This window comes from Notothenia coriiceps, unplaced genomic scaffold (genome assembly GCF_000735185.1).
Source record: "Notothenia coriiceps isolate Sejong01 unplaced genomic scaffold, NC01 NC01_scaffold00015929, whole genome shotgun sequence".
NCBI classification, from domain to species: Eukaryota; Metazoa; Chordata; class Actinopteri; order Perciformes; family Nototheniidae; genus Notothenia; species Notothenia coriiceps.
This window is the reverse complement of record NW_011348630.1, coordinates 109,495-134,174: the sequence shown is the minus strand read 5'-3', so window position 1 is coordinate 134,174 and position 24,680 is coordinate 109,495. Positions and strand designations below refer to the sequence as shown.

Sequence of the window (24,680 nt, the reverse complement as noted above, 5' to 3'; positions counted from 1 at the left end):
TATTGAACGGTTTCGAACATTTGCGTTTCCATGTCATTCAAATCATGTCACGCTTGCAGTGCATGCGTGAAAGGGACCATAGAGAGCCACTAAAGGTGACACTGTTTGTTTTTCTCTTGAACACATGGACAAAGAGCGGCCCAGTGACCTTTAACTGCAGCTGGATATCTGATGGGCTGCTGTGAGGGTTTCAGAAAGGGTCACTTTCAATATGAGGATGCCTCTGGTTTCTACTGCGGAGAATGGTGCCCATTGTCCCGGAGACCCCAGGGACATGGGGCATTTGAAGGTAGATTTAGGAGATAGTGAGGTTGTATGGGTGCTTTCCTAGAAGCCTGACTAGAAGACCAAGGTAACCCTAATAGATATGAAGGATCCACCCTTTGATCACCGGTCTGTCCTGATGCTTAACTGGAGAAGCAATAGAGGCCCGGGCCGGGGAATGAAGGAGAGGCTTTCATTCAAGCTTTTGTCTGAACTCTGTCTTCGTGCGTGTCTCTGTGAAGGGCTGGTGTCTTCCTAAGCCTGTCCATCACAATAAGCCTTTTTATTCCTTAATGACTTTGAGAGAAAAGCAAAATAAGGGGGTAGGGGATATAACTTGAAGGGAATAAAGTAAAAAAAAAAACACCTGCAATCTATCTTAGAGGACAGTGTTTTGTGTATAGACTTTTAGGTGTTTTAAGCATAGAGATCTATGATGCAACCGTGTATTACTCAGCTATGTGTGCACTTGGGCCACAACAGTCTCTATAATATCAAAAACAAGTCAATTAGAAAAGGATTAAGGGATAGAGATCTGTGTGCCCTCAGACTCTCCTAACAGGCTGAAGGGGAATCAGACGTGAAAAGTGAGAAGCTTGTCTGTGTGTCTGAGCCAGCAGACAAACAACAGAGCCAACAGAGTGTGTTCAGGTATCAGTTTTCACAGTGCGGAAGCAGAGATGCAGGGCTGACACTGAAGCTAAACACTGTTTTGATCACTGGTTCATATTGCTTGTATTGTGCGTGTGCAAGCAACAGAGACTGTCATTAAAAAGGTATGTAAGTATTTTTATTGCTTTTGTTCAGTTGGAACACATTCTCCATAATATTCATGACACTTTTAAGCATTACAACCTGACAATCTCATACATTTTGACAGCATAAGTAAACTCGATTGGACAACTTGATGCTTCATATATGGGTTAGCATTCATATATCAACTTTGAAATACATAAATTACAATAACTGTGCATCTCATATCAATATACACATTCAATACATAAATACATATTGTGAACAATGACACAGCATAGAAAGATAACTTGATTCCTTATGAAACAATGGAAAATATACAGATTCCCTGCTTGATCCTCTCATAAATACTTGCTCTCAGATCTCTGACTATAGAATACATAACATGTCCTCCTTAATACATGAGTGAGAACTCAGTGTGGTGTCATTCACAGTCGATAACATTCAGTGCATCCGACACCCTGTAATACAAGCCATGAACGCAGTCACATGTTCGTTAAAATAAGCTCACTGAACTTCATGGGTCAAACATGGGAAATCAAGTGCCTGAGTGTGTATGAATTTGGCAAGCACAGTTTTGTGTGTGTGCCACTTAACTCAAGCAGCCATGTTCACGCAGCTCACTAACTGGAACATCAAGACATGCAGGGTCATGCAAGTGTTCGAGATGTATATACAAATAATGATTTTATTTTTAATGTGCAGGTTGATAACTGTTTCCTCGCACCACAGATGATCTTCTCTTCTCCCTGAAACCAGGCTGGCCCTACCTTGATTAGCATACACATTAGCCTCTCTGCAGCTTCATATTTGTCCCAGGTGTTAGTAGTAAAGGCCCTGTTCACACCTGGCGCTTACATGCGTTATTTGGTGATCCCATCACAATTGATCAACTCTAAGTACAGGGTTGACTACTCCCAAGATGCATTGAAGACTCATTAAGATTTAATCACTCAGTCCACATTTTTAAAGCAAGGTTAATTATCACAACTTTTAAAGTCGTACTGTTCACTCAAAACTTTCTTTCTAATAATCGGGAGGCTTACAGTTGTTGTTGTTGTTGTTGTTGTTCTCATACTAGAAGACTAATTGCTGACAAGGGGTCAAACACTTCAAGATCTTTGACTAGGAGGAATTTCCAATGAGTATTGATTTCAAAAGCAAAAATGTTCTACAAAAACACACGGGAGAAATTACGTTATACCATGCGTGTATCATGCTGCTTGACGTTGTTGTTGGTATGAACTGACGCATTGGATTTTTCCACGTGTGATCAGATCACTTGATGCGCATGTTAATGCCAGGTGTTAACATGGCTTCTGACTTATATAGGTAAAAGACTGCAGCTCTGTGCCTGACACTGCATTCCCATGAAGAAATGCAAGACCTCACACCCCTTAACCTCCCTCTTTTCCCAGACCAACTGCTGACTGAGTGGCTGCACGGGTTCACCTGCCGGCCTCGGCGTGCGCGCCTGGACTTTGAAAGAGAAGCCAATCTGCTGACTCCTTTGACCGCTGGCTTTGAAATGGAGCTTGTTTATTTGACTCAGTTCTGCTATTAATAGCTCTGTGCCATTCACACGCCCCATTGAGAACTGCACATCACGTGCGGCTTGTGAGGCTGACATTGGCACAAACATTGGCCACTGGCACTAACATAAAACAGAGGCTAAATGTACCTGACATTGGACAAGGAGTGTGCGGTCTAAAGTGTGCGAGTGTTTGCTGGTGTAGGATGACGCTGTGTAAAATGAGTGCATGACTCAGGGATCTGATGTTACGTTTGAATTCAGTTTGAGTGCTTCGTAACCTGCTTTATGGCACATTCACTATGCTGAAATGAGACTTCGCTATGCATGCATGAATGCTGATCGAACCCTTACAGCACCATTCGTAAGACGTTCCTGAAACGCCTGGTCATTTGTGTTGTAAGAGGGGAACACTGTAAGTCTTGCCTGCACTACGACGTGGTCTATCATCTTAGCTACCATGCGATGAGGATGTTACAAACCGGGGTTCAGCTGAGGAGTGATACAGAACTAATTTTGTTCATGGATGTCGCAGTGCAGCATGGAATGCTTCGCTTTAGTTGGGTTGGGATAGTCCCAAGGCCGTGGCGATGGTGGCCATCAGGAGGGCGGAGCTGGCCAGGATCACTGCGCCTCCCGACCGGAACACCTGCCGACCGTTCAGGGGCTGGACCGGCCTGAAGGTCTCTACCATCGAGTTTCCATCGTGAAACTTGAGCTCAGAGAACGCCCGCAACTGGAGGAAGATAGAAGATGGACACAACGGGTCTAAATGTCAGTACAATATTGTATTTCTTGTACTTTCTTTGTGTATTTAACACTGCTTTATACCTTTCACTCTTCTACAGAGGGAAACATTGCTCTTTACTCAATTATCTTTATCTGACAGCTTTGATTACAAAAAGTTATAAAAGAGGTTTTATGAATGGTTATGAAATACCACACATTGCTGACCAGTGGTTCCCCAACTGTATGGTATGTGACTGCTTACAAAAGAGCAGTGTCTTGTTGGGGCCCCTTGTCACATTTTAGATGTCTATGAGGTCCACCAAATTCCATCACATTCCACCTTTTAATTCTCCAACAGGGGCACAATGAGGTAAAAAAAAAACAGTATTCCACTAAAAAAGTTATAGGAACCTAGCAAAAGCTCAAGCAGAGGTTCTTTTTTTTTTCAGGACAAGGACAAGGTGATGAAATACTGGGACCCTGGAATATTTTAATCTAGCCTATTCATTATACTTCAATTATTACATGGTCATTATGAGAAGGAACACAGTAGAAATGTTTAGTTAGAGATCAGGAATGTTTTAACGTTCTCCTATCATGCAAAATCAGTTTGGTATTTTGAGCAAAACACTTCAGACATGTTTTTCTATATATATTTATATATCTGAAACCTATATGCCTAAAAATAGTGTAATAGGAGACCTTTAAGCAAGTTTGCAGATTGAAGTCTTAATGCTAACCTGTTCCATGCTTAGAGGGATGGGACTCTCAAACAAGGTCCAAACCACAGCCTCAGTGCAGCCTGGAGTGGTCAGAGAGCCCTTGTAGCGGTAGTAGCTAGTCAGATTCTGCTCAGCTGGGATGAGTTGTGCCAGGGAGACGGGAAGCAGAGAAGTGTTGCCATCTGAAAACAGAAAAGCCACAGATAAATTGTTGGCATCACTGCTGAACAGCCAGAATTCTTTACTTGCTTATAATTGAACTTAACAACTTACTTGCATTTTTTATGCTTCGTAGTGCATTGATGATGGGTTCATACTTTCGGTTTGCCCTATTCGACTTCTGGAAATATAAATTCACATTTCAGCACTGTGTCATCCTAACATAGTCGGTTCTGTAAAAACAGATTGATCTCAAGGATACAGGATTTCAAATGGTTACCTCGTAGAAGAACCCAAGGACTGCGACTCCCTCTGGGTCTGAAAGGGCTGTTGTCAGATCAATGTAATGGTGCTTCATGTGCACAATGTGCAGCTGTGGAGACAAAATTACTGATGTCACCACTTTCAAACAAAGACATGTTTAACAGTGTGTGTAAAATAGGAGTGCCTCTCCCAACATTTTTGGTTTGGTTTTTAAGTTTGTTTGCAGAATTACAGAAAAACATCTAGACCTATTTCATAAAAAACTTGGTGGAAGGATGTTGTATAGGTCAAAGAATAACATAACATTTTCGAGTGGATCCCAATTCCATCTCTCATACGTATATTTGACTTTTTTTCATGCTCTCTATAAGTGCCTTTTTAGTTTGTTGAGTAGATTCCATGCTTTAAGAATTGAACACTTGACATATCAGTTCAAGTGAATCAGTTTTCTATCTGACTGTGAGAGAAGGCCCAATCGGTAATTTTGACCATTTAAATATGAAAGATCTCCGATCATACTATCAGATATATACAAATATATAAAAAAACATATCTTTAACGTGTTTTGCTAAAAATACCTAACACCTCAAAATACCTGATAGCCCTCTATTTCAGCCCTGTTAGAGAATGGCTGATTCTCTGCTGGCCCCGCCCCATTTTGAACAGCAGGCACGAGGCACACTGTGAGTTATGTGACGATGTAGCTAAATGCATGCCGTGATTAAACGCCATATCATGTTCCAAACCACTTCAAGGATTATTTCTGAAACAGTATGGAGTTTAAATGCTTATTGTCTTGCGGGTTTACCACAAGGTGAGTTCCTTTTTTTATTTCCTGCTTTTTTTTACACATAGGCTACTCTCTCCAGTACAGGTTAGCTGTGAGTGTTAGCGATGCTTGCTAATGTAAACCAAGACCATATCATGTCCAAAACACGTCGCGCATTATTTCTGATAGCGACGTTTCTGATAGGGCCGTGGGTGATAGTGCTGTGGGTCGGCATTTCCGATATTACGTCATATCGGACGCAAATCTGGATCAGCTCCATTGTACCCCCGTTTTTAGAGATGTGGGTATGGAGAAAAAGAGAGTGGCACTTTGTGAGTTCCCTGGCACACCGGGGACACATATTTATGTATAAAGAGTCAAGACATCAAAAAGTGCATTTTGTATGATAGGACACCTTTAAGTATATTATTTATTCTCAACAAATTACTTGAAGACCAAAGCTATTGTGCAAACATGCCTGTTTATCCAAAGCCTGAAATATCTTATTCATCTGTGCCAGATCATAACACTGTTCCTTCAGCATGAGTCAACCCTTTATACACATTTCTGCTGCTATAAATACTCACTAAATCGCTGAATCTATGGCAGAAAATAGCTCCAAACAAAACAATACTCAAGCCTTTGTAAAAAAACAAAAGCTACAGCAATATATCTTTGCCCTCTTTTTAAATATTAATGTATTGAGTAGGAATGAATGGGCTTGAGGCTGGGAGCCACAGTCAGGTAGGAAAGTCAGCATTGAAAGGTGGACTAATGCACTCATTTTCTTTTGAGAGAAAAATATAGAATTTACAGTATATTCACATATGAAATGTTTAATCCATTCAGATAAGATAAGAGATAAGATGGTACTTTATTTGTTTGTGTTGCAGCAGCATAAAAAGGCATTGTACAATAAAAACAGGAACAGAGACCTGATCCTTAACCTTCTCTAAAGACAAGCTGTGTGTGTTTTTAAGGTTAATATACCTCCATGGGATACTGCTCTCCATCGATGGTGTGTTCGGAGCCGGGCCCCCCGTTGTTGCCCCAGTGCAGGTGGAACTGCACCGCCTTGTAGCTGGTTGGCAGGCCTCCACCTGAGACGGTGCTCAGGTGAGGAACTCCCACCTGAACTGTAGAAGACAAACACCAAAAGTCACATAGCAGCTCAACTGCATTGAAGGCTATCTGATGGAACATATGCTCACCTGAGTGGCCGTTGTTCTTGATCGTGCCTCTGAAGATCTGCTGGTAGTTATCAAACTTGAAAGGAGTCAGTCTCTCATCCTTTAAAGTCTTTCTGGTGACGATGTTGATGGGCGACTGTTGTTTTCCTTCACAGTTGCTGTTTGCGTGGTTCCACTTCTCTGGGCCTAAAACAAGAAAAATACAAATTTAAAGGGACATTCAACCCTAAAATCAAAACAGATAATTTTGTTCTGACTTATAGTCTAAATTGCTGTTGTGATTTGCCAAGTATTTATGTTTATGTTTATTAAGGATCCCCTCTCTTCCTGGGGTCCGACACTTAAAACAATACAACAATAATACAACAACATTCAAGAAAGAATTCCTGACATCATTAAAAACATCCAAGTATTGGAGATAATGGTACAAGTTGGCAAGAGCCTTTCACCCATATAGGATAGAGTTCCTTCTGGTTGGTTTTGTAATAGAAGGAAAAAGGTTTTTGTCACCAAGCACCACAAGTTCAGTCACTTTATATCACATAAAGCGAAAAGACCCTGGAAAGACCCATTGTTCCTGAGATTCTTTAATTACTTTTTTGGAGCACAACATGTTGAGTGCCATCTCAGGGACTGTAAATCCTCAACCACCAAATGTATTATTGGAGTACCACATGGATCAGTCCATAGTCTTCTCCATTTCCCCTTTAGATTAAATATTTCAATTACAAAATAGCAAGTTTCAATCTTTTTTCAATTGCAAACAACAGCATATTCTATGTTTTTTTGCATCATCATAACATAACTGTAACTCTATAAGTATTGCATGTCAGTACAACTCCAAACTCAGCCAAATCAGAGTTATTTTCTCAAAGTGTTTTATTCTGTGCTGCATTTTTTCTATATTTCACTTAAATGTTACATTACAATTTGTTTTGTACTTGTGGTTGCTTTATCTCATGTGTGAATTACTTTGTAATTAGCTTTTAAAACCACTATATAAATAAAGTTTTATCATAATCAAACAATTCTTCACTTATCCTATTTAAAAAATCTTACCATTGCAAGGATGATCACAGCTGAACTGCGACTGATAGCACCAATCTGAAACACAGAAAATGGGAAATTGTAGAAATGTCACAGCAAAAAGTGACACTTATATGATTTACTTACAATATTAAGTCATACTAGCATCAGCACACACACACACACACACACACACACACACACACACACACACACACACACACACACACACACACACACACACACACACACACACATACACATACACATACACATACACAGTATCAGTCAGCATGCACTGATAACCTCTGTGTGACACAAGCACGCCTGAGCGAGCCTATTGTGATGAACATATACACTGTCCCGCTGGGTTGCCATGTGTATTTACAAATGTGACCTTATATTTATAGTTGATTTGTTCTCCTTACTGCAAACAGTGGATTGTTCTCATGTTGCTTTAAGTAAGCGTTTTTTACCGGCCATACAAAACCCCCTATACAAAGGAATTGTCTTCCTATACACAAGAAAGTAGCTGTCTGTGCTTTATCTTTTCGTGCTATCAAAATAAACACCCATTGTCACATGTTTGTCTCGAGGTTTATTAATATTTAACAATTGGTTTGCATGATTCCACCCCGTACTCTGAAACAAATATCTGCATCTATCTAAGAAATCAAATATTTATAAAAAAACATACATTCCATTGAAAAAATATGAGCAAAGTCTCCCGCTCTGTTATTGGTGTGAGGACTTCTCCCCATTTGTGTGAAGGAAGTCTCTGTTTTGTTTCTTTGTTGGTTAGCTTTTACCTCCTGTTCTGGCGTGATAATGCCTACTGAATATAAATACAGCAGGGGGGCCAACATTCACATTGTATTCACTGGTGCCAACACTCAAGGTACTGGTGGCCGGGAATAAAGAGATGCAAATGTATTCGATTATATTGTTGTTATTTTTGAAGGATTTGCAAACAAACAACTGAAGATGAATCTTATAATTCTAAATCCTAAAATCAGAGATCTGTTATTAGTACAAATCTGACCTATTTATACTTTATTCGGCTCATCATTTTTATACTTTACAACATTCAAGTATTTGACAGCTTTAGTTACTATTTCCTCTGGAAAATCAGACATACAATATAAAAATGTGATCACTTTACTAGCTGCAACATTTAAGTGATTAAACCATCAATGAGTAAATAACTAAAAACCCAACAATAAAATACTTATGATATATATATTTAATGTATTTCTATCCATGGTACTTTAAGTTTTGGTTGATGCAAAAAAAATGTGTATACTAAAGTCGAATAATACTTTTATTCATGCTCTGTAAATCATAGTAATACATAATGTACATCTGATAACTGTGATAGTGTGACAGTATACATATTATTTTATCATGTAGGGGTATTATATTTTACTTGTACTGTCTGTGAGTAGAAATATCTATTTTTACGACTTGCTGTGGCGCGTATTTCTCTCAGCCAATCAGATTTCTGTCCGCACAATTCTTGACCAATAAGCGCCGGGCTATGATCTCCGTGAGCCGTAGCGCAAACGAACAATATGAATGTGTTTCAATGAATCTGAGATCTCTGCCAAGAGAGCAAAGTGAGGAAACTGTGAAGAAGAAAACAAAAGGCAGTGCAAGGAAAACCAATAGGCTGTCTGCGTGCGCGCGGCGGAGACAGACGGAGGTTTTAAATACCATTGTGTCGCACGAGCTACACTGTGAGCTGTGGAGGCGGCATACACACTTACAAAAAAGAGAGAGATTGAAACCCTTTGCCAGTCCTTTGTGTGCCAAAACGGCTCTCCAACTTCGAGATGGGAGGTTTAGGGTTCCCACAAGAGGACTGGTTTACACTCGGTCTTTTTTTTTGCCAATGCCATCACAAAAAAAAGCATGGATTGTTTGAAAATGTTTCCTTTTTACCCCAAAAACTCAGAAGCCTCTCTAAAAGACACTGCAGCATTAGGCATAGGCATACTGTAGCTCTGCCAAGGCGCTGCAGTTTGGAGGCGCAGCGATGCTCCTCCTCAACACTGCATGATGAGCGCACATTGAGTAATAGTGTCAACTGGAGCTTTTCCACAAAAAAAATACTGCCAAAATAGTTGACATTGTTTTGCGTCACATAGGTTTTTACATAATGTGTCTTGGGCTGACAGCAAGATAATTTACTACACCTAATTTGATTATATTATTGAAAAGACACATTAAAAGAAGAAAATATTTGGGATTCAATCGAAAGACGCACGAGAAAGCCTGTGACATTTTCTTCCAAGTGTGCGCATTAGTTAACATGACTAATAATTAATCGCTCCAACAACGACCAAAGAGCTTCGTCACTTCCTCAGCCGCCAGTCATTACTTACTCACAATTTACTCTATTAGTGTCGGTTCCAAACCTCTGGGCTTTTCTGTCTAATTAATAAGTCACAACCCCCCGCTGTGAATGTGGAGACATTGGCGAGAGCAGCTCGGCGCGTCTCTCTGCGGCAGCGAGGACCCAAATGTCTGCCATTGGTTCAGTGTGCAGAAGAGCAGGTGCACGAGAGGGAGAGCGAGAGAGAGCGAGAGAGAGAGAGGGAGAGAGACCTGTGTCGGGACTGAGAGAGTCTCAGCAGCTCGGTCGGGTCTGCCTGCTTTTGCTTTTGGCTCAGCTGATCCAGGATCCCTGTATCCACTCGTCTCCTTGAAGATGGAGCTTAGACGGCAGGTTGCATCTATATGCGCGTCGCACACAGATCAGTGGGATGGACAGGGCAGGTGTGTGTGCGTCACGAAGGCGGTTTTTGAGCTGCTGATCTTTGGTTAACGATCTTTTTTTGGCAGATCATCTCTCTCAATGTCTTTTCGGATTTCTATCATTGAATCTCGGGATTCCGCAATAAATCAACTTTCTAATTGAACGAAGTGCCTAGCACGGTTGAAAACAACTGGTAAAAAGCAACTTCACCTGCTGTTGTCGTTCTGATTTATTAATGCACACAAATGTGAATTGCTCTGATGTGTATTGCGCAAAATCAAATAGCGTGTTAACTCGGATATAAATCATGTATCCCCTGCATCTGCATGCTTTGATGTAAACCAACATCACATATTTTGAATAAAATTATAAGAAACATGACAACAAATTCGGCAGAAGAAATGCTTGTATTAAAAGATAAATTACTCACATTAATTAACCAACAACATTGAACATTTTTGTGTAGGAGAGGAATAAAGACATATTTCCCAGCTCTGGATGAGGCACTCACCTGCTCCTGAGCAGAGGGTCCAGCAGGATGCCAGCAGAGCGGGCAGGATCAGTTGCTGCATGTTGGAGGCAAGGAAACACAATGACTGTTTGTTCCAATGTGATCGCATTCTTGCAGGGGGTCTTATACTTATCTATCACCATACCCCGACAGGAAAAGAAAGAGTGGCCCCTCCCTCTTCGGGCATCGCCTCTAATAAAGCTCTCCGCTGATAAGAGGGGGGCCCAATGCTCCCGGTGTGCAGGAGCCACATCTAATAATGCAATCATTGCTGGCATGGTGTTGATGGAAACCCTTCCTGTGAGAGGGCGGTGTTTCTGATGGTGTTAATCATTAATGCAGCCTGAGGCTCCACAGGTAAGGCAAGGTGGCCCTCAGAGAGAGAGAGAGTGATATCCTTATAGGAGGACTGAACCCCCTCCTCTTGTTCCTTCACATTAAAGGTTAGAGTCCTTCTGTTTCACACTGGCACTATGCTTTATGAGATTAGCATATTTTACCAGCTTGCTTTAATGTTTAAAGTAGCACTTGACAACTTTGACAGCAATTATGTCTTTCATTGAACATTTGTTGTGGTTTTATTTTTATTGTAAAGCATTATTTTCAAAGCATTCTTCTTTTTAAAACAAATATAATGTCAAAGACAAGGGAAGTACACTCTCGAAAAAAAAAGAAAATATATAATAATAGCATTAATTATTTTCGCAAAAAAAAGTATACATTATCAGAAACAAAAGTACTTTTTACAGAATGGTCCTTATTGGGAACATACTGAATGTTCCAATGTCAAAGCACATGATAACAAAGGCCCTATATAGCTGTGTACGCAACAGGATGTATGATTATCTAGAAGAGCAATGAGCTGACAACCATTAACATGATGATTCAGCCTCTATGGAGGTAGACATATGAACAGCAGGCACGTGCACACAGACATCAAAGTGGGCTTGAGCCCCTGCGCTTTTCTTCCTACAGAGAAACTGCCCTTTTTAAAAATAAAAAAAAGAATATATATCTAGCCTACTGCTGTTTGTGCACAGTTTCCCTTTCCAAAACTCTATTGATTGAATACAAAATAAAAAATCAGGTCGGGAGATTAGACTGTGAACTTCCGATGCGCTCTCTACCCTCCCTCCCTCCACGTCTCGCGCACAGCGGTGCGGACATCGGCAGTCACTTCAGAACGACAGATAACAGTACCTCCCACTTTACTGTCCCATGTTATGCCGGCTTTTCTTGGCTTGTTTGAAGCTGAGTTAATATGACATGATTAAGCTACCAGTGCCTCGAGTTTAAAGCTAATTAGCCAAAAGACAAAAACAAATATAGGCTATTAACTAAGGCTATACTAGCTAATGGATAAGTTAGCTCAANTTTGCAAGTCAAAAAAATTCAAATGTGTCGTAAAACTGTGAAGTTACACATTTCTTTGTGTGAAGCGCTCAATGAACTACAACTCTGGTCTTGCACACGTCACCACGTGTGCAAGACCAGAGTTGTAGTTCATTGAGCGCTTCACACAAAGAAATGTGTAACTTCACAGTTTTACGACACATTTGAATTTTTTTGACTTGCAAAATTATCTTTTAAATTGACAAACATCATATGTGTAATTTGTGGCACAATTCAAACGGGATCGAAAGATAATCTTTCTCTCTCCATTGACTTCAATACATTATTTTTCCGATATAAAGTCCCATGGAGGTCCACCGGAAGGGGAGGGACTTCGCCACTCTATACTTATCTGATCTGCACAAACAAGATATCAACTAGCAAGCTGAGATTCCACAGATTCTAGGGGTATAAGTATCATCACTGAGCTTGCGGCAGGGGAAACAAACCCAGACATCACACCACGTAGCTTTACGGAGCAAAATCGAAATATGTCTTAACTTTTGCTGTTTCTGATCAAAAGTTGTGTTCAATGGCATTAAAATCTTCATATTTATGTCAATAACGGAGATTTCATATTAGCTGCTGCGAGAGTGTATTACAGCTTCCGGTTTTGGGCATTCTGCATCACTCTATTCACCAATGGGTAATGTTTGGATGGATCTTAGGAACTTCCCCTCGATTCTATTGGCTCTACCGATTCAAAAGAGGTGTCAATCATCAAAATCAACCGAGGGGGGCCAAATATATGGAAAATGCACCAAAATGACCCCAGAAGTGTTTTTTTTTTTTCTAAATCTCTCTAAAAAAGGTCAAATGTCACTTGTTTTGCATCAATATTGATACAGGGTACTACTTATATGCCATAGTTTGCATTCCTAAAGCTTTTAGTCTACCATCCAATCATTCAAGGGTGGTTTTCACTAAAAGTAATGGGTTTTTTTTTGGACGGACACTATCATTTACATATTTGTATATGTTCAATCTGAATTTACTTTAAAATAAAAACATCTATATTGATTCTGACTTTTCTACATCCAACTCACAGGTGTATCATTGCTTTGAGAATTTTTTTATTAATTTACCCCTTTTAGAAGTGAAGATATAGTCATTTGTTCTGGGAATGTCATTTTCGAGCCTGAGGCCTGAAAAACAGTCTCTGGGGTTACCAGGTTAACTATCCCGTGCGGGGGGAGGGTAGTGATTGTCTCCTAACAATTCCCTCTGGATATTACAACATATTTAAAATCAATAAAACATGTTCATTGCATATAATTGATTGATGATTATTTTAGGGAGTGTCACATTGTTGGGCTCTGGTGGCATGCGGGAATTGATGTAATGATGACTGTACTTCCCTAAAGGGTTTCTTTTCACCATCTCTGCTCAAAAGCATAATGGAAGCAATAGTTTTAGATGATAGATAATGTCAATATTGTTTATTTTTAATTGTAGTGTTATTTGAAAGGTTAGTCGGTGGCATAAATGCATTGAACGCCAAACAATCTATTATACAATACATTGTGCATGTATTGTATAATACAATACAATAATGTGCTCTATTGTATATTCCTTTGTGAATTGATGTTCTTTTCTTTAACAGCGTGTTGGTAGGGTATCTTTTGTTTCACTTTCTAGTTATTTCAGTTGGCATGTTCCCCTCTGTGCCTGTGTGGGTTTTCTCCACGAGCTTTTTGTTTCCTCCCACAGTCCAAGGACATGCAGGTTAGGTTAATTGGCCTCTAAATTGCCCGTAGGTGTGAATGTGAGCATGAATGCTTTTCCGCCTCTACGTGTTAGCCTATGATTGACTGGCAACCTGTCCTGGGCGTCAACCTCTCGCCCAATGTCAGCCAGGGTCGACTAAAGCCAAACAGATACAACACTTTGACTTGTTAACCTATTGTTTCACAGGTTTTGTCCACTTACCCCACTTACTGTAAATGTGTTCTCTTGAAACATTCACAGTGACTTCTTGCAGTATAACAATTTTTTTTTAAAGTGTCTTGCCAGTGGCTCAAATCGCCTGTAGCTATTTTGCCCTGTGGGAAACATTTTCTCTAGCGACTGTTGCCAATCTTAATCCCACCTCAAAAAAGGTCGGTGGCGTTTCCTCCCTGGCAGTCAGGTATACGTTCAGCCCTTTTCTCCATGCTGCTCACCTAATTATGCCGGAGCCATGAGGCATGTCAGAGTGTATTCATCCTGCTGCCGCCAAGCCTCTTCCCAGCCTGTACTCTTTAATTGGTCTTCATTATAAAGGCATATTGGTGGAAAACAGCGCGCAGGTGGCTTTATTTTTTTATGTGGCATGTAGACATAGTTGATAGTGTGTGTTAACAATAATGATGTTGGTGCAATTATGCGGAGGAGAGCTGCTCATAAAGCATTTGTTTTCTTCTTGTGACACACCCCCGACACACTAAAACACATACTCTTTGTCTGTCACACACACACATTCACACAAACATAAGCTGAATATAGACTCTTAATTGACGTGTTGCAGAAAAAAGGTGCATTATGCCATACAAAGGTTTACTGAGGTCACATTAGCATACTTAAATATGAATATGTTTACACCTTAGAGTTAATGATGCTCTTAATAAACTGAAGCTCCTGCATTTCAGTTGCAGAGAGAAGAAGATGACTAGCTTGACCAATATCACTGATTGTATTAGAACATTCCTTTTTTGGCATTACAAATCTAAGAAATCGGAATTAATGGGGGTAAGGAATTAACCATAATATTAGAGCTGTGTCTAATGGTTTTATTTTTGAATAATCTGCAGATCTCATTAATAGATGAGTCCTTTTGTTTATTTAATTATCTATTGAATGTGCGCAAACATTGTAATATCACTTTTGATTTTGTCCGACAAATCATATATTATGACTCATTCAACACATTTATTTATCCAAGCAGCTGGAGCCAAAATGTGACATTTGGCTTGAAATATCAAACAATTAATATTTGCTGATTAATTCAGTTTCATAAATATAAGGTTTTTGTTATCTACTTGATGCGGTCTGTATCAATTGATCACACTTAGTGAAATTGGAGTTGTTTACACACTTTAATAAGTCAGTTAGTCGAGCATTTATACAATTCAAATACAATAATTTAATATATAAAGTAGGAAATGTATTCAAAATCCAGGCGTATCTTTAGGAATAACCTGAACCCGAAGTTTCTTTATTTCATTTTTTCGCTGTGCTTGCTCTGACCACATCCTGGCATAGCGAGCGATAAGCAGCATGGTGAAAGAGTCAGAGGATTTATCTGTAGCCGTGCTGAGTGCAGCGCTGATAAAGGGGTTAACACAGATGACTTGTTTTGACAGTAAATGAACAGAGGTGGTGGAAATGTGTTAACAGCATTATGCAAAACACGGAAACAAATGTATTCAATTAGGAGTTGATTCTAACGCAGTGCCAAATGTGTGTTGATAATTACATCTTGGGATCCTAAAGTATCGCCAAAAACAATTAAAACATCCAAACACATGATTGCTGCAATTATGAGGATTGTTCATTCATCATTGATGGGGCTGTAACGATTAGTAGGCTAAATAATTAGCTAATTATTTAATCTTTTAAGTACTTGCAAAATGGTGGAAAAGCCTCTCAAATTGATTTGATAATGAATATAATATTTAGTTGCAGCAATAATCATATAACTGTAATACCTGAATAATATTATTTTGTCTACTTTGTTACTTAGAATATTCATAAAATAATGAAGTATTCTTGTTTGTATGTTAAATAACTAAAGATGGAAATAGTACATGCATGTCAATTAAACCTTTTATTCTGGTATAATACAGCATTCATTTGAGTCCTCTCTGGGAAACTAACATACTAAATCAGCAGAGCAGCGAGACATTGATCAGGTCACTACTCTCACATATTGATCTTGCTTTTGCGTCTTTTATGGCTTTGATCAGAAATCTTGGTTTGGAAAAGATAAGAAACAGGGATAATAATAGTGTTTCATCAATTGAACATATTGACCAATACGTGTGTCTCAAATGTAACTTCAATATTTACTGTGCTTTATTCCATTATTTTCAAAAGAGTATTTTAAGAAGATGATTTACTTAAATATGTTTGGAGCTTCGAGGTAATTGTTTTAATCCACACACATACGTGAGAGAGTGTGCGTAATGGCCAGGTTTAACTAACATGAACTAAAACAATTGAATAGTGTGTAATTGGACTGACCTTTAGGAGAGCAGACTGACTTCACCAGACAGTGTATCCGTAGAGAGCCACTTATGAGTCTGTACATGTGAACTCGTTAGGTAGCAGCCTACTTTATATATATATATATATACTTTTATAATTATGGTATACATTTATGTTCACCCTATGTCAATTATGACCACACAGCTTGACCTTTTGTCCTATTTGTGTCATATTACTATAAATACGTCATACATTGGTACAGCTACATTTATATAGGGAAATGTCAGCAGCAGTTAAGGATACATGTGTGTATCTGTTATGTTGAGCAACAGGACATCATATGCATGGGTATGAATGCTCAGTGTTACTGTTCATTTGAATCATTTTAGCTGTAGAAGTGGGTTTTTTTTTTTAAAGAATAAATAGCAGCACATGTATCAATTGTGTATGTATTCCTTTTGTTATCAGAGTACTTTCCTCATCTGATAATTACCAAGACAAACATGAAATTCTTGACCAAACTAGGCCATACCGAGGGTATTTGTATAGCACCATTTCTCATTGGGCTTAACATAAAAAAATACTTAATTTCAATACTTATTCTTGAATTCATTATTTAGAGGTCCATTCCAGAAGTAATTGGTCGAATGTAAGAAACCCACTAAAATGCACTAAATATCAGTTCTTGAGTTTCTCATATTGAAATGAAGGAATGTTTGAAAATAGTTTAAATCTACAAGTAACTGAATAGTGTTACCTTGGAGAACATGTTCCAGATGTATTGAAAGAGGTGTTTAAATAATATGTGGTGAAAACCCCAAAACCACCAAACATTGAGGCAATAGTTTAGTTACATTCAATGAGGTTTCCACGCATGGCAAATTACGCTGGAGAGAAACCTCATTTTACATTACCTTACACATACTGTATGTTTCTGCCTGAAACCTGATACCAAACCTACATTTGTGCTCTCCAATTTTAATGTAAAACTCACTCTGACATTTATTTAAAATCCAATTTAGCCCAGGTGCTAGGGGGATATCAAGTCTTGATGGAGTTTTGTGTCACCTCTCTAATGAAGGAACCAATGCAAGGACTTGGAGGCTGATGAATATGAGCAGATGTCAGAGAGCGATTTGACACATATTCCATCAATTTTGCAATGTACCTGCAAGGAAATAAAATATATGAATAACTCATTCGGTAAACAGAGCAGCTCATATAGCACCACAAAATTGCATTAAACTAGAAGCTAAATCATTGTGTGTGTGTGTGTGGTATTTGTATTTGATACATATGTGGGTTATTTGGATTGAATCTGTCATTTAGACAGTTTGAATTAGAGAAAAACACACACTCCGGATTCTGCAGAATATCACATTTTCAATATTTTCTGGCAGGGTTTCGACAACTCATACCTTGGGAAGATTTAAAATAAGTACCAATTACTGTCTTAAAAAATCAACATAGCTCATTGCATTCTAAGGGAAGATGTAAATATCAGGTGTGTGAAAGGCAACGTTTCCCCTTTGTCAAAGAAAATGAGCCCGTATGATTCCGCTGGTAGAAAATGCCACAGTTTGACAGAAAGGCAAAACAGTATAAAGGTCTTATCTTGATGAACTGCTTAGACTGATATAGCAAAAATATTGGCATTTTAATAAAAATGCCTCCTGACATTTCTGTCATTTTCTAATTCTTTTCTGTCAAGGTGACCTTTTCTTAGCCTCTACTGTGAGCATTTTTCCATGCTCACATTATCAAGATGCTTTGGTCTCTCTTGTACATTTCCACTGAGAGTAGGATATGTGTTGTAGCATTTTAGAGGTTTATTAAAACTATGCACTCAAGAGCATTCAAGAAATAGGATTTGCTTTAAAATACTTGTTGTTTAAGGTCACATACTTGATTAGTCAAAGACAGCAATGGTTTATTCTCATTCTAAATTCATTCATGTCCATCCGTCTATCACTCTCAAATTAATCTGCGGAACAACCTTTACAGCCATCATTTCTAATGTGACCGATAAGGAGATACAGACAGTCAGCGTGAATACTCTGCATGCATCTTTGCACGTGTTGATGTGTCATATTTTTACAATGGTATAAATCAAAAGCAGCAGAATAAAGAATGCTCTGCCATAGCTTAAAAACATTCTTTCATTAATGAGACATTGAATATTTGTCAGCTTCTTTCCAGACACGTCAATGCACAATGCAACACGCTGCTTGAAAGCCAAATGTAATTAGCCAAGCCTCTCACAACAGACATCTTAAGACCTAATAAGACGGCAAACAATTATGTCACATTGTCCCGAGGAAATCATCCGCATTGTGTCTGAATGTTTGTTGGCAACCTTTAGCAAAGTCACTGGGCGTTATCCTCAGAGCTTCAAGCACTATCAGTTTGGCACAGTTACTCCATTCTCGAGCATGTTCATTTTCACGTGACTTCACGAGTAGCAAGTCAATTGGCACTAGTAACAAGTGAGCTTCTTTTCATACATTAGCAGGCCGCTATCCACCAATCCTCCGCTCATGTATTGGCGGGGGGTTAGAAACTGAAAGTTCTGAGAGGCAGTCACCACATTCATGTTATAAAATCTAATTCAGAGATTGGCACAAAATGTTAATTAACATCTATTTGTATGGTTTACTTGTATCGTAAAAACGTTGGTAATACCCTTTCTTCTCTGTGGTCCAAGCTGTTATTTGTGTTAATAGCAAATAATAGCAAAACAATTTCAATCTTGTTATAGTTTCACACAAACATGACTTACTCTATACATTGTCTTATTTTAGTATTGTGAACTGTTATACAGGTGTGGGTGTATATCGACATCTGAAGTTTTATGTCATACTGTAGGATATTTTGAAAGTTAACTTGAGCATGAGTTCTGGGATGTCACACAGAGTGACCTTTCTTCTCACCTCCTGTCTCGTTGGATGACACACATATTGACATGTTTCCAGGGCATGGACGCTTGTTTGTCTAGAGACATACACCAATTTGTATGATGTCTTGAAACACATGCTGAGGTCTGTAGATGTCAAAAGAAACGGAGTAGTTTTAATGGCTTGGTAGTCTAGTGCTTGACGAGTGAAATATCTGTCGTTTACAAACCATGTTGAAAGTGAACTGTTCTGGTCTAGAATCAACAACTTCTTACAATTTAAAAGTGGTATTATCCGAACCACTTTGTATTGAGTATATGGACCTTGACATCAATGTTGGTTTGAATTCCAAATAGTTCTTACATTCATTTTTTAAAAGCCATCCCGATATTGACATCACCACTTAAGAGGCCAAATACATAACATTTACACATTTCATCTACAATGTAAAAATGTCCTATGTATCCATTAGAATCAGGCAAAAATACATTATTTAAGCAAAATAGTTTGGTCAATCAATAGGTCAATGTTTACTTCTAATAACTTACACATATATGAATATCATTAATCCGTAACCTTTATGAGAATAACAACTATTATTTATTTTTTTAGAACAAATCGGACAGTTAGTACAATAAAATAGCCTTATGTGCCTGCAGTGTCATTCATCAATTGGTTAGAGGTTTGGGTGAAATGTCCATTTTTAAATAATTAAATTTGTACGTCTCCAGTGTTTTTCGTACTTCAATATCATTGAGAATGTGGCTGTGTCACTCTCTTTGCTCTCACTAGGCTCTGGTTTTTATAATTGCCTGCTACTTATTCTAAGGCCAGAGGCTGGATGGAGCTGTATGTTAATTGTACAAGCCTCTAGACGTAGCACTCAGCAGTCACTGCCAATATGGCAAAACTAATAATCTGAGGTCTCAGGATTTATAGAATAAAGTTAGCAGATGACCTTAAAGCTGTCATTTGTTTCCTTTGGCTCCGTCTTGTTTGAATGAGCCGTTTTGACTTTGAGCAATGTGCAATTCAAGCGAAGAGAAAGGCACCAAAAATCTAAAATCAATGGTCAATTGGTACAAGCTGGACAAACTCCACTCAATAAGTCATGTTTAACTCAAGAGAATAAATAATACATCATATCGCATTATAGAAACTTTCCAATCATATTAAGCAATAACAATGAGAGCAAGGGAACAGGTGAGTGGGAGGCAGCTCAATTTCATCCTGTAAATAAGGGTGAGCTGACCAGCTGCGCCCTGCGAGTGCTTACATGAAGATTGACAGCTGACAGAGAATCTCCCACTTTCAGAGACACGGTGACCCCTGGTGTCTGCCGAGTATTTCCAGGGATGTGGACGGGGGTGGTGGAGGCGGCAAGGTTAGATCAAGCTTGGTTTGATTTATTTATTTCATTTTAAGTTTTTCTGGTGCACAATATTAGCAAGTGAACTTATACCAGCCTTTTTTTCCCTTTATTACCTCTGACTAATAACCTGCTATATCTCTGTTAGCAGTAAATTATGTAATTTTTATGTTTCCTTTCTACTCGCATGCATTGACAAACACACACAACAAAGAGCAGCAGCATTTGAGTAGCAAATCTTGTACTACATTTCCATTTTGCCTGACAAATCCTAAACTTTTGGGTCAATAAGGACGCAATTTGTATTGTTCTAACGAAATATTAGCAGAACCAATTCTAGAGGGTCCAAAAACCCCACACAAACAATTCTGGTTGCACAGGAAGGTTTATTTGAGATACAATCAGATGAAAAGTGATATTTAATATGCAATACAATTTTACCTGGGCCAGCCTCCCTTTTAGATGCACCAAATTATATTATTTGTCGACCCCTTTTCAGAATGTTTGAAATATTTTTTAATCAGTTGGAGTGAACACATTATCAGGGCTAGTGACCTTTTATTTTCTGTAACTTGAACCGTATGTCTCGCCCCAAAATAACTGTTGGTGTTTTTTAATTGGCCATATGTGATATATACATCAACAGTGAGGCAGCTGGGACTTTAGATTCTTTAATTGTAAGTATCACATTTTAGAAAGTTAGACCTATCTTTATCCGTTCCCTTTATCATTGAACTTCCGTCTGCAGAGCTTAAGCACTGCAAACATTTTCTTTAGATTCTGCATCTTGCTCTTGCAAACAGACATTTTTCCTCTGCCGTGCAGCTAGGAGCATTAACATCACCTGGAGTCAGGCTGAAGTATATCGCTGTCACGCAGAATACCTGATAGCCCAATTGTCTTTTTTCAATGCCCCCACTAAAGTGAGATATAATTTTCTGAACTGGCAATTGTGAGTGATCATGTCCCGAAGCAAATCACCATCATTTGTCATATTCAACTGCGAACATATCTGCAAAAACACCTTTATTCTGCGTATTTTCACAGTGCACTGGATCACAGCTCTGGAATATGTGAACTCTGTTGGCATGAAAGGATGATTTACCACCACCGCCATTTTAAGACATTGTCAAGATATTAAAGATAGATTATTGAGAATGTAGTGTGAACGTGTTGAATTATGTGTGTGTGTGCTGCTGTGGGGTGTCAAAACCTTGATTTGTATTGTTTTTATAATTACTATTACAAGTTGAATTACAAACACTGATTTTGTAGCTGGTTGAAAACCATTTTAAAATGCTAATGCTATAGTCTGCAGTAAAGCATTGTTTCATATCTTGCCCCCTATGTCATATATGTATTTAAAAAAAGTCATAGCTACCATCTAACCAACTTGTTCCATATATAATCCTTGACTTCAGGTACAAATATATTACTATACTTAAGTTCCTTTTATCTTTTGCCTCATTTGTATGACATGCATTAATCTCGCCTAATTGTGAAATCCAACAATTTAGCAAAAGTATTGCAAGAAGTTCAAGTACAGGAAGCAATTGTGCAATAATCATGATAGGCCTTAGTGTGATGACCATTTCATTTAAATCCATAACACACAAGAGGCACTACGTGGGAAGTGCTCGGATGAAATTATGAGGGTAGGATAATCTTTAATATTGACTGAAATAACACTGTAGCTACATATCACAAAGCCAATACTATAACGAGTCAATACGTCTAGATTAATCTCATAACTGCCAAATTAGATTTGAGCTTCTAACAAATGTGGTATTTACTTTTCATTCGTATTTAGGCTGTTTCAAGTAAACTCAGCCATGTATTTTTTTAACCCCTGTGAGCTGATTCTCTTTGCATATTTCACCGCTTCCCCTGAATATATCTAGATCCTGCATAACTTAGCATTCCTCCAGGAGTTGTTTTTTATCCTTAACAGATAAATTGAGTCTGAAAACTCCCTGGCTGGACCACCAGACTAAGCAGATATTTGAATCTTTTTTTCTTTTAACAGTTACTGTTGCACTTCATTGCTTCCATTAGTTAGACTCATCAAACCTTATCCCACAGCGATATTTCAAGGCAACCACATTTAGTTTACCATCTCCAGCTTTCATTTTAATTTAGGTATAATAGTCTCCAGAAATTGATCTGCATGCCTCAATCATGTCTTGCCCTGAAGGTCATTGTCATAAGATTGGTAACTTATGGTTTCATTTGTTTTATATAAATTGAAAGTAAACATTGTGTTGGGTAATTTAAACATTTTCTCTGACAGTTCCTTCTTCATCAATCCGTAAAACCTGCGGTACAAAGGAAGGCTGAACCACAACATTACTGTTCGCAATATGTTCAATTAAACTGAATCATATTCTTACATTCTGCCTGTGTAAAGAAAACTAACACTACGGGTGTCTTCATATTGGTTGCCTGGTTACCTTGTTTCTGTTACACACTGATTAGGTGCTGCTTAGGAACATCAAACGGCACCCACTTTGAACTATTTCGCCCACTTTATTTAATTTAATACATTGTTCCCATTTACGTCATTTATGACTCTATTGTTTTTAGATTTTGAGCTTAAAACCTGCACAGATCGACAGATTTAAGGGGAATTAATCAAGTTTGGAGGAGATGATCACATTTAGAACACAGCACAGCTTGTGACAATACAAGAACTAGTGTTGAGAATGTTCATCATACTGGATTATTTCACACACCATGTTTGACGCACATATTTAAATGGAGTCTTGACGTCAGCATGTCTGAGGACACACAAAGCAAAATGTTGCGTTAATCCTCACAGAAACAGAGCATACATGTGCGATTCAAAATGTACATACTTCCTGCCAACATACAACACAAATCACACTATATCAGAATATAGATTCAGAAAAGGTTCAAAACCAAGCACGAGACGAGAAATAGAAAGTGAGTAAATGTCAGGGTATGTTTTGCTTTCTTCAGGATATCTGTCCGTTTTTGGAGCCATTCTAGTCTCTGAGTGCTGCCTCATAAGTCTGCTGACTGAGAAGGACACAGACAGCAGACAGCTGTATAAATGGGTTACAGTGTGTGCACAGCTGCATGCTCAACTCCAAAAATACAAATCCCTGAGTCAAACGTTTTGAGAGCTGGAAAAAACCGTAGTGTGCACGCTTGGGGAATAATCGGTTACACCGGGGATTACGTGATCAGGATACAGTCAAATGTATTCCCTTATAGTTGCATAAAAAAAGACATGATCAAATTGCTTTTACTTTTGTACATATGTTCTTTTTAACGCAGTTGTTGAACAATAAACATCCGTCTTTGCTTTCATTCATGTTAAGAACAGCATTCGTAAACTATACTAGTCTGTATGCCTGTCATTTGAGTTAACCCATTTCTTTCTTCTAAATATCTTCCAGATACATTTTTAAACTCTCCTAACGTTCTTTACACCGACTACTGGCCACATTAGCTTTTGCTTCTATTTCAGCCGTTTACTGATTTTCTTCATCTAAGAGTCATTTCCATTGATAATAACCAAACATTAACTCATGTTTGACTTATTTAAACCTCAGTGAGAATAATATCTGCACCCATTGTGCTACATAGGCTATGTGTGACTTTTTGTTGTTATATTTAAGATTAGTTTTATTATTGTTTTGTGGGTTTTTTTTCTCAATATAATTGCCATCTTTCTCTGAAGCACTTTGTGATTGTGGTCTATGAATAAAATACCTTGGCTAGGACTGCTTATAGAAAGCAGGGCTGTAAGTGAATATTTCATAAGGATGTTTAAGTTATAATCTACCTGTGACCCTAGGAAAAAAAAGAAAGCCATACATGTCTTACAATAATTACATTCAGTTACCATTGTAGAAATAACTATTAGCACTTCTTTACTCTAAAAATGCAAACTAAACTGTCGAACAGTATGGAATCCAGCATAGACACATACAGTACAGCATGAAGGATATATATATATTTTTTATAATATGGATGCTTGGGGGAGCCTGGAGGGGGCTTAGGTCGTTTGGGTCAGTCATGCACATAACCACAGGACGATTGCTCACGACCAGGCATCTAACCTGAAGTGGCACTCTATGTTTGAAATGTGAAATATTGATCCTGGCTTAATCCCGATGCATTCAAAGGGCTAAAGGG

General features: G+C 38.5%; 1 protein-coding gene across 1 annotated transcript; it reads right to left on the bottom strand.

The window, feature by feature from the left end:
* Positions 1–1,037: 1,037 nt before the first annotated feature.
* LOC104949315 (carbonic anhydrase 4-like) lies at positions 1,038–10,855 on the bottom strand. The gene is made up of 8 exons (XM_010775657.1): positions 10,677–10,855; positions 7,441–7,485; positions 6,403–6,567; positions 6,182–6,327; positions 4,439–4,531; positions 4,273–4,339; positions 4,018–4,181; positions 1,038–3,284 (listed from the first exon to the last, which is right to left on the bottom strand). The coding sequence occupies exons 1-8, from the start codon at positions 10,783–10,785 to the stop codon at positions 3,105–3,107; spliced, it is 969 nt and encodes a 322-aa protein (XP_010773959.1). The 5' UTR covers positions 10,786–10,855; the 3' UTR covers positions 1,038–3,104.
* Between the last annotated feature and the right edge of the window lie 13,825 nt (positions 10,856–24,680).